The sequence below is a fragment of the Crocodylus siamensis genome, chromosome 4, assembly GCF_052110815.1.
Source record: "Crocodylus siamensis isolate JL-2025a chromosome 4, ASM5211081v1, whole genome shotgun sequence".
Taxonomy (NCBI): domain Eukaryota; kingdom Metazoa; phylum Chordata; order Crocodylia; family Crocodylidae; genus Crocodylus; species Crocodylus siamensis.
The window spans coordinates 186,571,631-186,586,442 of record NC_143398.1 but is presented as its reverse complement, the minus strand read 5'-3'; the positions used below and the strand labels follow the sequence as shown (position 1 = coordinate 186,586,442).

The following is a 14,812-nucleotide window of genomic DNA, read 5'->3' as shown; positions in this document are numbered from 1 at the left end:
TCCCAATATTCACCTGAGTGTGTGGAAGCTCCCACAGAAGTAAGTATAGAAAAAAAGCACGTCATCAGTCAGAGGCCCCCACTCAAAGAGTTCCCAGAGTGGAAATCTTGAAGTTACCCGCAAACCTAGTTCTTCTACAAAGCAAGACTTTGCAAAGACTCAGTGCCATAGAATGACATGGCAAGATCTATGCATGTTCTGGCCATCCATTATCCGATATTCCACTCATTATCAAAAGTTTTGAAATATGATAAATGCAGTCTGTCTCAATGACTGTACAAGAACTAATGCAAAGACACAACTACACTAAGAGGCCTGTCGGATGAAAGGTCTTTGTGAGGAATAGATGTAAATGAACCTTATACACTGTGGCAAACTTAACATAATTAAATTGGTATATTCATGCATCTTTTGATATACCATACAAAAGTATTCTTTTTTCATTAACATCAATAAGAAAAATACTCATCAGTGAAAATGCAGGTTTAGAAAGACACTACGAACATTTTACATCTTGGAGGTGGTCACTGATAAGGGAGAGTGGTTTCATTACGATTAGAAGTGTTGCCCATGATTTTCCAAATAAGCTATAGTGTTTTATGGTGCTGTACAAATAAAAGTTGCAGGGAAAATATGAAACATCTCTATTAAACTCCATACCTTTAAGTTTACCTGATGGATGCAAAATTAATCAAATGCATTTAAAACAAATGCATATTAAAATATCACATACAGCAAGTCTTACAAAACTATTACTGATGTGCACAGTCCTGATATCTACAGACATGGCACTGTGAAGAAGCTTGGTTCTTAAGAAGCTGTTTTCTAGATACTTGTAAGAATGATGCAGTTTTCTGTCAGTCAGATCATAATGTCCCTTCAACTTTGGTACATTCAGTGCAAAATATTTTTGGGAATTTCTTACCCTTATAAAAATAAAAGGCATTTTTTCCTTGAGAGTGCATAAAGAATAAACACCAGCACAATGTCTGTTTAAGCATGGAAAGTGAAAGGAACAGAAATAGTTTGCTACTTTCCTATTTACACTCTAAGGAACTTAATATAATGAACCTATAAAAATAAACAGAAGTCACTGTGTTTTTTTCCTGATATGCTGTGATAAATTGCCAAGTTTTTTAAAAACAGTTTCCATGCAGTACAAAGCGTAAAATCAGTCATTTTTAAGTTCATTTTATGAGAGCTCATCTTTTGCCATATACACGCCACTTGCATATACATTTTCACAAACCTCCCGATTGCAAGCCATTGTTGAGACATCGCTTGTTGCTGACGTTTCTTCAAATTTGCATTTGCCCCAGAAAGCTGACATCTATGGTGCGCACCATGCAGGCAGTCGTACTCTTAGGTATAGCAAGTAATGGATATTCTATTGTAGTATGGGGCATAAAGGAGTGTACCTCTAGGAATCTTTTAAAAAAGAATTCTATTGTTTGACTTAGCTAATTTAGTGGTGGGTTGAACGATTTCACATTTTGACTTGAACTTTACCTTCAAGGACTTTGGTGAAATTCAGTTTAAAGGTATTTTGTCAGTTCTTGCAGTAACTGCATTATTGATCATATGTGGATACAATTTTTGCTTGAAACATAAATGTAAAAAGTTTGGCAGTCAAAAAAAACCTGCTGATTGCAAGACTGTAGGTTCTCCCTGCACACCAGGCATGCTCCAATCTTACTGTTGAATACTCTGCCACTGTCATAATGCTTGTAAATTACTTCGTAAGCCCATTCACAGAATCTCATTACTTGAACTGCATTGTAAAACAATTTTCCTCTAGGAAATCAAATACAAACGTTCATTCATTCTTTGAGAGGCCAGATCCACAAAGGTCCGAGAAGCTGGGCACTATGGTTTGCTCATCACTCAAGTCCAAAAGTACTTGTCTCTTCAACTGCTGTCAACAGTTTCTCATACAGCATGGAGAAGGATGGGTAAGGGGGAAGATCAAGACGATTGAAACAAGTATGAGCCCTGCAAAAAAGGAGGTAATTAAGTACAGGTTATTCACAAAATTCAGATGAAATTAAGCAGAAATACACATGGCCAAATAGTCCTTTTAAAACATTCTGCTCCATAAAACAGTATTTTCTACAGAACAGTATATGTATTTTTCAGTTAGAGATTGAATTCAGGAATTATTATTTTTCAGAGTTTTACTTCTGGTCCACAGTAAGAGTCATATTTTTGAAACTGGCAGCCTAAACTTTGCCTGTGAAATGTACACACACAAAATGTGCAATCTGGAGGCACAATTTAGGTAGGCTATTTTTAAAAAATTGATGTAATTATATACTCTATAAATTAATGCTTTCTCTCTGCAGCAGGAATCTAATATTGAACTGGTGATCATGGATGGATCATTTCTGTACTAAGAGGGCCCCAAGTTAGATGTAGTGAAATATTAGAAAATGCACTTTACAGGGGTGATCCTGCATTGGCACAGAGTAGACAAATTAGTCTCTTCTACTGCTCATTTACTGTTAAAGGGCCACATCTCTAGCTAGTGTAAATTGAGGTAGCTGTCTTGAACTCAGAGTTGTTATGATCATTTACAGCAGTTGAGGATCTTTTTGGTGACTCAATGATTCAATGACTCCTGTTTACAGAGAAATGATTTTAGTAGTTACATGAAAATACATTATAATGCTCTCTTACTTTCTTGGTGGGACAGGAGTATGCTTTTTTCTTAGTTTCCACAGCTTGCCTATCATAATCTCTAGGCATATTTTGAAAAGGCCCTTGAGTCCTCCTATGGCTGACAGGCAAGCACAAACCTTCAACATGAACCACAACTACCTGACTTTTCTATAGAACATTTATAGGCAAGTAGGAAATTCTGTCATCTTTGAAATGATCCTACTCCAGTGAAATAAATGGCACAATTCCAAATGATGAAATAGTACACCACACTTTCTCTTGTGGGAAAGGTGCTGAGAGGACAATTCTGAGAATTTTTTTTTTCTGCCTTGAAACTTGCCTTACATGAGCCTCATTTTAGACATTTATTTTGTAGGGTGAAGGTCCTTTTGAATTTGTTTGGCCTTCTAAAGGGCAGGACTTCCTTTACATTTGCATTATCTTTTTCCAGCGAAGCACATGACCCCATTGTTTCTCTGGAGAAATCTGAACAATTGTTTTGGATTTGTAACAAACTCTGGGAAAACAAGAACATTTCCAGCCTCCAAATGAAGAAAAACAGAGACCATTATATTAAATGCCTGTCAGATGGTAACTACCAGGACAGATCATAAAAAGAAGAAGAGGTGGTTTGCCTTAACTCCTTTATGAGAGGGAAGCAAAGAGGTAATTACAGGCCCCTGATGAAGGTCAAACACTAATCTAACAAACAACTCTATAGTGCCATGAAATACCATACTTTGGGAAATACAAACACAACACAGGGCCAGGTTATCAGTATAAAAATGAGAATAAACTTCAAGTGTACTGCAGCATTTTGCAGTTACATAATGCATTTTACTTCATCCCAAATTAATAGACTTAAGAGTACACAGCCAGAATAAAAATGTTTTTCAGCAGTTGAAGTTCTAGGGACCTGGTACAGGGGGTTGTACCCCATCTCCTCCACATCTGCTTCACTGATCTCCCCAGCTGTTTCTGTGGCCCCTTCCCCCATTCCAAGAAATTTATGGAGAGTGGATGGCTATCTGGCATGACTTAATGGCTGTATTAGCTTTCCTGAAGACTCCCTCTATGCTTGGGAGTGTCGTTAAAAAAAGACTGGTTCCAGTCGCAACAAGAGGATGGCAACTGGGGCAGAGTTACTAAGGTAGCTGGTTGGCCCTAGACATGCAACAGTTCCCAGGTTTCAGGGGATCATAGTGGGATTGGTGCCCTAACCTACTGGCTTCTGCTGTGTGAGGCTGTCTTCTCTATCTGACACTCCCAATGGAGAATCCGAGGAAAAACTTTATGAGGGTAACTTTATGGCGTTTCTCTCTCTATCTGGGCCATTATCATCCGCCTCATAAAATCTTCCCGGCTGTAGAGCACACAGATTTCTTCTTCACTTCTGAAAATGCATAACTTCAAGCACCACTTGGAAGTGAGGTGTTTCTTTGAAACAGAGAGCTACTTGTTGGAATTATGCAGCATGTGATATGTGCTATAAAACCTCAAACTATAAAAGTCATGATGTATAAATTTGTAAGGGAGTCATCACAAAATGGCCTAATGTTCGTCTTACATGTTGCTTAGAATTATTAGTGAAAAGAGAATAGTTTCACTTTTGAGGACGATTTGTCACAGCGTATTAAGAATGTGACCAGCATCTTTAGAGAACTCAAAGAAAAGAAAAAAGACCTTGCTCCTATTCACATGCTTCTCTCCTATTCTGAGAATGGGCTTTGTCACTGTGCCAGGAGAGGAAATGTTCTGTGGCCAGTATTCTCCCACCAGGTCTTTTCAGACTAACTGGCTGCATCTACACATGCGCTTTACTGTGGAGTAGACTAATCAACTGCAGAGTAAAATGTCACCATCTACATGTGTGATGGTATTAGGCTGCAATAAACTAATTAACACAGCAGTAAGATAGTACTGTCGGGGACAATACTATCTTACACTGGGATAATTTACTGTGATTATACACATGCATAGATGCTGACTGCAGCTGTAAATTGTGCCTGGTAAGCCCAGTCAGCCAGGGGCCAGACTCCTGCCTGCCACCTAACCACATGGCTCTGCACTTTCAGTACTCTCATACCCCAGCCAGCCCCTCTACCCCACCCCTGCCAGAGTTTGGGGCTGATTTCCACCACCCCACCACTGTGTCCCCTGCCAACCTGGACCTGCTCCACCCCAGCTCAAATTGCTGCTGTCCCAGCCACACGTGTAAACACTGTGCCTGGGAATAGTTTCCTCTGGCTCAAACTGCTCTGTAGAATAATACTTTGCTTTAATTGAACATGTAGATGCACCCACTGTTTACTATGTTTGTTTTTCTGAACTCACATTTTTCTGATGAAGGTAAAAATTATCGTAGTTCCAAGAGTCGTGATATCCAATTACTTTCCCCTTTACTAGGGTTAACATAGTAGTCAGACACACTGACTCTTGGTCCAAAGTCCAGTATGTTAGCAATAACAGAAGAATGTTGTTTGCGTGCAAGCATTAGCAGTAGCTGTTACTACAGAACAGAAACCTACCTAGAACATGCCCAACTTTTAAGCATTTAAGTGAACTGAAAGAGTAATAGACCCTCTACTGATTTCTCATTTAGACTGCTGCAAAATATGAAAAGCAAGCTGGAAGTTGAAAAGGCAGTGACAGAAGCTAGACAGCTTACAGAAGTTTTGTTATTCAGTTCAGTTGGACTGGTTATAAGAGGGTCAGACTGAGGAAACAATGAAACCATCCAATTAACATATCTGTGTTTACAGATAAGTACCTGCTTGGACCATAATCACCTATCTCAGAAATTGTTATCTGTATTAGGCTCTCTCAGCTTCATAAAACAAGGACAGGAAAAGGCCATTTTATTCCTATATTTGCCTCTCTGGCATGAAAAAGCGAAACAAAAACAGTGATTTTCTGAATGCCTTACACTGAGTTGTACCAGATTCCATGAACAGTTCCACTGAAATCAGTGCAAGTAGTCTCATGGTAAACAACTGCTGGGTATGACTGAGGGTATCTGACTCTGTCCCTAAGGTCCTTACATATGTTCATTTAAAGGTACTTTGGGATATAGGATGGGATATAGGCCCTGATACCAACAATTGCACCTCCTGCCATGGCATACATGCATGGCAGGAGGCAGAATTTTGGGATCAGATCCCACTCATGCCCTTTCTGTTTGCCAGTCTGGTATCATGATCTCAGGCTCCCCCTCCATCAGCAAGCTGAAAGCAAGGAGGCTGCAGCACAGTATGACCTGATGCAGTTCCAGGGCCAGGGCTGACAGTTAGCTGGTTGCTGGCACTGGCCCTGGGGCAGCCTCAGACATACCACATGTTCAATTTAAGACACTATGCAAACCAGCCATAAAAATATTTTGCATCATATGTGGAACCTTTTTATGGATGGCTTGCCATTTATGGTGCCTTAAATTGGGTGCGTGTATCTGAACCCTTCCCATTTATGCTGCAATTAACACATTAATTGCAACTTAAATGTAACATGTAGAGGGGACCTAAATTAATACAAAAACCCAAAGTAACCTGGAATCATTTGGAACCTCAGAGCAAAATTTTCAGGTGGCTTCTGGAAATGCAACCACTTTTACAGGATTTGTAATGGAAGCCTTTTGAAAGTTGTCACTGAGTGTTCCTTGTTTACTTGAGTAGTCTCATCCAGTGCTACAGCCAGTGCAGTCAGTGCCTCTCGGGATACTGTCAGACATTAAGGCAGTTACGTGACTGGTGTCTGAGGAATGTTATGCCCCACGCTCCAAATCATGCTACCTACCATGCCATATGTACATGATAGATCACGCAACTTTGGGAATGGGGCATACAATTCCTCTGACCGTAACTGTGTGAATACCAACTGCCAGACAGCATTGGACACAGAGCAGCTTTTTTCTGGACCCTAGCCCTGCCCCATGCTGGACAGTGATCCTCAGTTCAGCATCAGGATTCAGCACCAGGCAGCCCCAATCCCAGTTCAGACCCAGGGCTGCCCCCTGATCCTGACAACCAGGTAGGGGAAGCTGTATGCTACAGCCTGGAGCTGCCCCATGCCCTTAGGTTCACCAAAACCTAGCACCTTAAAGAGTCTTAAAGATAGAGAGCTGCAGGACATGATTCTCTGAACTGCCAGGTCATGGCAAGCCCATATCCTGGTAGAGATAATCAGCTGAAACCCCCAATCAGGTCTCAGACCAGGGGATACCTAGGGCCCAATGCTGACAATTAGCCGATTGTCAGCATTAAGATGATGAGTCATACCACACATTCAGCTTATGGCACCATACAAAACAGCCATACATATGTTATACATTTTTTGAGTAATATCTTTGTGGCTGGTTTGCCATTTTATGTTGCCATAAATTCAATGAATGCGTGGCATGCAGTTATTTATAGTGTGATTAACACATGAAACATGCCAGAAATATAATGTGTGCCAGAGGCCTCAGTGTTTACACAGTAAAGTCTTTGAAGGAAATGAGGAACAAGCTGAAGGACCTTTTAGAAAAGCCAATAATTTTCATTCTCTTTAGACTGAAGTTTAACTTCCAGTTGTAGGCTATCTGATTTCCATGAGACTGAGAGGTGGGAGTAGCTAACCCATGATGACTGCACTTGTTTAATTTGTTTTTCATTCGTGTAAAAATATTAATGGGACTGTCTCCAAAGCAAAGGAATTTAAAGTTAAAGATCAATGGCCAATTTTGCCCCACAGGCATTGGGATAAGCAGCTGGCACCTACATTGTACCAACAGCACTGGCTAAATGGATCATTATATAACTCTAAGCAGTTAATAATGATAAGTATCTCTGAAGCATGGCAGAATGAGGAAAATCAATGGGATGCTGCAATATCAGGATATAAATTATACAGGACTGATGGAGTAGGCTGTTCTGGTTGGAAAGTAGCACTCTACATGAAAGACTGCATCAAGTCAAATAGGTCTGATTTTTCAACTGATAAAAGAGGTATTGTACAAACTTTGTAGATACAACCCCCACGTTTCAACAGAATAAAAGTACATTTGGGAATGTACTATCAACATCCAGACCAGGACAGCAGCAGCAAGCTAGAAATGCTAAAGGGAGATGAGAGAGACTGTGACAACAGAAAATACAATAATAATGGGGGACTTCAACTATCTACAAATAGCCTGGGTCAATTTAACATCAGCCCAAGATGCAGAGATGAAATGTCTTATAAATGATTGCTTCCTGGAGCAATTGGTCCTGGAACCTACTAAAGAAAAGGTCATTCTTGACTAAGTCCTAAGTAATACACAGGATCTGGTGTAAAGAGTTAGTGTTACTGAGCCACTTGGCAATAGTGACCACAATGCAACTGAGTTTGACATCCATGTAGGAGGGGAGACAAGAAAATCTACCACAGTAGCCTTCAACTTTAAAAAGGGAGACTACAGCAAAATGAAGAAGCTAGTTAGATGGAAGTTAAAAGGAGCCCCTAAAGAAGTGAGGAACTTGCAGGCAACATGGGGACTGCTTAAGAACACCATATTGGAGGCACACAGCAAATGCATACCACAAATTAAAAAAAATGAAAAGTGGACCAAAAGAAAGCCAGCATGGTTTAATGGTAGAGTTGCAGAGACAATAAGCAGAAAAAAGGCTTCTTTCAAAAAGTGAATGTCAAATCCTAATGAGGAAAATAAAAAAGAGCATAAATACTAGCAAGGCAAATGTAAAACTGAAATAAGACAAACTAAGAAAGAATTCGAGGAAAAGCTTGCTAGAAACACAAAAGGTCACAATAAAGATTTATTTAAAAACGTTTGAAGCCAAAGACCTGCCAGGGAATCAGTTGGGCCTTTGGATGATCAGGGTGTAAAAGGAGCATTGAAGAATGACAGGGCCACTGCCAAGAAACTAAATGCATTTTTTGTATCTGTCTTCAATGTGGAAGAAGTTAGGAAAATTCTGTCACCAGATGCACTCCTCTAGCAACAAATCAGTGTAGCTGACCCAAATTGAGGTGTGAATAGATGCAATTGTAGAGGAAATAGATAAACTAAACAGTAGTAAATCACCAGGACCTGATACCTGTGGGGGCACTACTACGCAGAGCCACCCACCTCACTGTGCTAGGCCCTAAAACCTTGCTTCGGGAGCCTCCCACAGGGTACCTGCCTACCACTGGCTGTCCCACTTCTAGGAGAAAACCCACAAGCCTGGGGTAACGATGACACCACCTGGGTACTGGTCTCTGTTAGGGCTTTGTGCAGCCCAGGACACACAGACCCTCCAAGACCTGGGGGTGCTTTGCCCACTGGTAATATTTCTGGGTGCCTCTTTCAGCCCAAAACACCCCCAGATAACCTCAGGTATAACTGAGGGAACATACACAGGCAAGCTCTCCAGCCAGGCCAGGAGCAAAAGACTTGTCTCTCAACCCTACACTGAAACAGCCAGGGACACTGTAACCTGATACCTTTATTGATCGGGGGGTGGCAAGGAAGTCAGAATACACTTTGAGCAAACATAATTAATCAGAATCTTACAAAGTCTTGGATGTAGCAGCCCTTTTAAAATGCATCTGCCTAGACATAAATCCTAACTCCTGGTTAATTTCCTAGTTTTTACTTACAGGAATTCACCCAGGCTGCGGCCTGGAGGCACTTTGCTTGTAGCTTTTTTCAAAATGCCCACTGGAGGAAGAGAGAGAGCTCCCCCATCCCCTCAGGAATTTATCTGGTTAGGTCACTTGGTTGACCAGCCTGAACCAAACAGCAAGCAAGTGAAAGGGAGAGGGGTACTCCCGGAATGACCCAAGGTGGGGTGGGCAGAGGGAGGGGGATTTCTTCACAATGGCCTCCAACTTAGGGTCCTGAAGGAGCTCAGATGAGAAATTGCTGAACTCTTAACTGTAGTATACAACTAATGCTATCACTAAAAACAGCTTTAGTACCAGAGGACTAGAGGCTGGCTCCAATTAGACTCCCATATTTTAAAAGAGCTCTAGAGGGGATGCAGGAAACTATACGCTAGTGAGACTAACCTCTGCTCCTGAAAAACTGGTAGAAACAATAAAAAAAAATTGTTCAAGACATGAACTAACATGACTTGCTGGGGAGAAATCAACATGGTTTTGTCAGAGGGAAATCTTGCTTCACCTACTCACTAAATTTCTTTGAGGGTGTCAATAAGCAGGTGGATTGGGGCAATCCAGTTGACATAGTATAGTCAGATGTCCACAAAGCCAAACTCATTAGAGGCTCTTAACTAAATTAGGTAGTTATGGGATTTCAGGGAACATCCACTTGTGGATTAGAAATTGGCTCAAATACCAAAAGGAAAGACTGAGCATAAATAGTCAACTTTCAGAATGGAAAGAAGTAAATACTGGGGCTCCCCAGGGATCTATGTTAGGACCAGTGTTGTTCAACCTATTCATAAATGAACTAAATAACAGATATAATTTAATGCAGGCATGTGTAAAGCAATGCACTTGGATAAAAGTAACCCAAACTACACTTACATTATGATGGGCTCTACATTAGCTGTTACCACACAGGAAAGATCTGGGAGTCACTCTGGACAGTTCACTAAAAACATCAGCTCAGTGCTCAGTAGCCATTAAAAAGGCAAACAAAAAGTTAAGGATTATTAAGAAGGGAACTGTAAACAAAATGAAAAGTATTACTATGCCCCTTTGCAAATTCCTGGTGTGTCCACATTTTGAATACTGTATCCAGTTCTGGTTCCCATACCTCAAAAAGGATATAGAAGAACTACAGAAGGTCCAGAGAAAGGTAACAAGGATGATTAGTGGTAAGAAGGGGCTTCCATATGAGGAGAGACTAAAAAGGCTAGGCCTATTCTGTTCAGAAAAGAGAAACTTGAGGGGGGACATGTTAAGTGTTTACAAACTACTAAATGGTGAAGAAAAAGTTAATAGGGGTTCACTATTTACTATCTCTCACAATACAAGAACCAGGGGTCATAAAATAGAACCCCCAAAATATAGTAAAGTAATTATTTTGTAATTTAAACTGTTCCATTTCTCTTCATTGAATTTTGACCTTTAACTGTGTGGTTCCCATTTATACTTTTATCTGACAAAGCAGTTTTTTTTAAAGGCTACTGACTCTAGAAACTTACGTGCTGGCTCTCTACATTTCAGCTACACAGAACTATTTGTTGTTCTTTGATTTCCTATACAGAAATCAAAATTACTAACATGTCTGTCTCCAACCAGGACAACTTCTAGACATTACAAGGTAGAATTGTAGAACTAGAGAAAGGGATATCTTCCACAAATGTATCAATCTGACCATAGCGTAGAGAAGGTGAAAGCACCTTCGTATTAAATTGTTGAATCTAGGCTTGTGAAAAAATGGCCAGGATGTGATCAATCTAATCCAGCTTGCTGGTGCTACAGGTCATTTAATTCTGCTCTTGTCCCTGGCATCACTGAAAAACAAAATGAGAAAAGCTGCTCTTCCTAACTTTTTCTCCTGTAACTGATCGTATTACTCCCGATGCTGAATTCCTTCACTATTTTTCTTTCTCTTCCAGGCTTTCCTATGATATTACTAGACAGGACTGTCAAAGCCTGGGGTTTCCTCAGTTAATCAAAACTGATATTCATTTCTTGGTATATATAACATCTTTCAAAGAACATCATAGGCATAGTGTTATTTTAATGTTTGTTCACCTTTGCTTTTCATTACTGAACTAGCCAGCTGGCTGTCAAAAATAATAGGGGGGTGGGGAGCGGGCAGGGACAGGGCCCGCTCCCCCTTCCCTCCTGCTGCTTGGGGCCCAGGGGAAAGGAAGGAGCAGGCCCAGACCCAGTGTGGAGGAGGACCAGGCCCGAGGGTGGGGAGAAGCTGGTCCACATGGTGGGAGGCCTGGGGAGGAAGAAGTGGACCCAGACTGACCTGGCAGCAGCGGGGGGATGGGAGGAGCAGACTTGGGGCTGCTGTGAGGGATCAGGGGTAGGGCCGGACTGGACCCGGGCCCGATGAGGGGAAGAGGCTCGCTCCTCCCCTCCCCTCACGGCTGCCATGTTGTGCTGGGCTGGGACCCCCCACTGCCTCAGCAGGCCGGCTTTTCCTTCAGCTTGGGCTTGCTCCCTCCCCTCCCCCACATTGGGCCCAGGACCAGTCCTCCCTTGGCCCCACTGTCACTACTGATGCCACAGCATGCCTGCTCCTCCCCACTCCCCTGCGTCGGGCTCACTCAGGAACAGGAGAAGCGGGCTCAAGGCTAACATGGGGGAGGGGGAGGAGGTAGGAGTGGACCTGGGCTGAGTGGGGGAGGAGACCTGTTCCTTCCCTCCCCCCAGCCATGATGATGTCAGGCCAGGGGCCCACTATTCCCCCCCGCAACACAGCAGGCCGGCTTTTCCCCCGCTTGGGTCTGCTCCCCGCTCCCCGCATTACCTGCAGGGAGCAGGGCAGGGGGGCAAGGCCAGCTGTGCTGGCCTCGCCCTCCCTGCTCTGTCCCTCGTGTCCCCACCATCATGATGGCAGGCTGCCTTCTGTCAGAATGCTTCTTTACACTCTGATTGGCTGTTTCTCAGCCAATCAGAGCGCAAACAAAGCATTATGGACAGAGTCAGCAGACAGATAGATTTAGGCTTTATAATATTAGAATTTTTCATTAAAAAATGGAACAGTGAGAAAGGCAATCGAATTGTGCTTAATACTCTGTATCTTACCACTTCTGTTTCTTTATTAATTCATTATATTTTACAGGAGTTAAAGCAATTTCTAACATTTTTTTCCCCATAAAACCCTTAAATGGATATTTACTTCTGTAAAATGTAATGAATTAATAAAGAAACAGAAATGTTAAGATACAGAGTATTAATATTAAGCACAATTAGATTCCCTTTCTCATTGTAGTTTATGACAGCTGTTCACACTTCACAAACCTCACTCACCACCTCAATAGTTAATGGTTTCAGCAGGCAAAATATCATGATATTTACCACAACCAGCTCACAGAGAACTGAGTTAGAAATATCCAAGTTGTTTAAAATATACTTTGATATTTTTCAACAATAACTATAGGTACAAAAATGTGTACAAATATATAGCTTTACCTTGGAAGAGCAGTGATTTTCCCCCATTTTTCTACACAGAATCTTCTTGGCCCATTGCTCCCTCGCAGAGAGGCAAAGCCTTCATAAGGTATGCTGGAGGTGCCTGTAACAAACTGTCAACACAAACAGAGTACAGTATAACCTCATAAATCCAGATATAAAAAATCTGGAATTATTGAAAATCCAGCACTTTTTAAAACTACACTTCATCAGGGAGTCATGGCAGCCAGCCCCAAAGCAATGGAGGGGGAAGCTTGCATGCAGCGGCTGTAGCTGCTGTCCACCATCCTGCTGTTGCTGTTCCACGTATGGCTGCTGGTCCAGGACCGGTTGCCACTACCCTTCCCAAAGCCCTGCCCTACCACCACTCTGGGACCAGCCACCTCTCCAGTTTCAAAAATCCGAAATTTTCACATTTCCGGCAAGTGCTCAGTCCCAAGCATGCCTGGATTCATGAGATTATCCTCTATTAAGAATCAATGCACAAATGAAGGGTCTTTCAGTGTTTGTGCACCCGAGTAACTTTACTCATATTGGTGTTTCCACCGAAGTAAAATTGCTCATGTAAAAGTATTTCATGATAAGACCCTTTGTGAGACAGATATTTCCTGATAGCAGATTAGGAGAGAGGGCTTCTTAGACTAAGGGCTTCTTAGACTAATTTTCTTTTAAAGAGTCCACTTAGACACCCAGTATAACCTTTTAGGAAAAAAAGCCCTGAGAACAAGTCCTCTACACTTATTCCTGGAAGTAGGGGTGTGCGAAATGGGCCGTATTCAATTCAGATTTGGTCCAAATGGGGGACAGTGATTCGATTTGTTGATTCAGATCATTGTCCCTGATTTGATATGGCTGAATCTGAAGATTTGATGCTGATTCAGAGAATCAGCGATTCAGCCGTAGACAAAGCTTTAAATGTTTTTTCTACATTCCTCCAGGTACCAGCCGCGACTTGTGAATGCTGGATGCTGGGGTGGATGGAGCATCCCACAGGAAACTTCCAGTCCACTTCCAGGTCTGCCACTGAGTGCATTGCGGGGACCCCCCCCCCATGTTCCTCCAGCTTGGAGATCAGCTGCAGGGGGACCCTGGGTGTTGCCCCAGACCCAGGAGGCACCAATCTCCTAGTCCACTTCTGGGTCTGCTGCCGAATGCACTGGGGAAACCCCATCTTCCCATGTTACTGTGGGCATCCACCCCAGCATCACAGCATTTACAAGCTTGAGGTATATAGAAAAAATGTTTAAAGCTGTGTCTATGTCCAAATTGTCAAATCTTTCCAAATCAAATTGAAACTCTCTGAATCGATTCAGAGAGCTTAAAGGGTCTCCCAATTCTATTCGGATCCAGAGGTCCAGCCACTGAATCAGGCCGAATCTCCACCAGATTGAATCAGGGACTGCAGCTTTGCATAGCCCTACCAGGAAGCCTCTGGAGGAGACTGCAGAGTTCCCAGGTCCTTCCCATGTTCCACACTATCAAAAAAAGTCATCATCCTGGAATGTAATTTAACATCTAATATACAATGGGGAAGAATATATCTATAGGAATCAACTGATCTCTCACCTGTAACAGCCTTAGTCTTTGTTCATTATTGAATCTTTCTACAGCAGCCCAGAACCAGCGAATTACAATATGATTGTCATGGTAACCTGTTAGAACAACAAAAGCTACATTATTTTTGGCTGTTTTAGCTTTAAGTTATCTATAAGTTTGTGAGAGAATAGATCTGAAATGCTAATAGTTATGGACCTTCTCCTTTCTCATCCTTGGTTACAGTGCAAATATCTATATGTCTAAATCAATGGCAAAAAAGTGAAACAAAACAAGGACTCTCACCAGGTTTACTGCACTTTGTTGCAAATCAAAGGCAGGCATTCATCCAAGTTAAGAAACAGAAAAACAAAATCCCTTTTGCAAATATATAGACATATCAATCACTAGCAAGTTGCTAAGTAGCATTATTAACTTTGGTGACATTTGGGGAGGGTAAATTTTTTTTAAAGCTGTGCCTGGTGCCAGAATGGTTACAGCCATCTCACTCATAGTAGCTGCCATCAGCTCCCATTGTTCTCAC

General features: G+C 41.9%; 1 protein-coding gene across 2 annotated transcripts in view; it reads right to left on the bottom strand.

Moving 5' to 3' along the window:
• Nucleotides 1-1,166: 1,166 nt before the first annotated feature.
• HECW2 (HECT, C2 and WW domain containing E3 ubiquitin protein ligase 2) overlaps nt 1,167-14,812 on the bottom strand; it is a 329,502-nt gene continuing 315,856 nt past the window's right edge. For both annotated transcript variants that reach the window (XM_090045208.1, XM_090045209.1), the window contains 3 exons: nt 14,302-14,387; nt 12,736-12,848; nt 1,167-1,992 (listed from right to left, as the gene is read on the bottom strand). In XM_090045208.1, the coding sequence (XP_089901334.1) occupies nt 1,881-1,992; nt 12,736-12,848; nt 14,302-14,387 (311 nt within the window). In that variant the 3' untranslated portion in view covers nt 1,167-1,880. The remainder of the gene's footprint in view (nt 1,993-12,735; nt 12,849-14,301; nt 14,388-14,812) is intronic.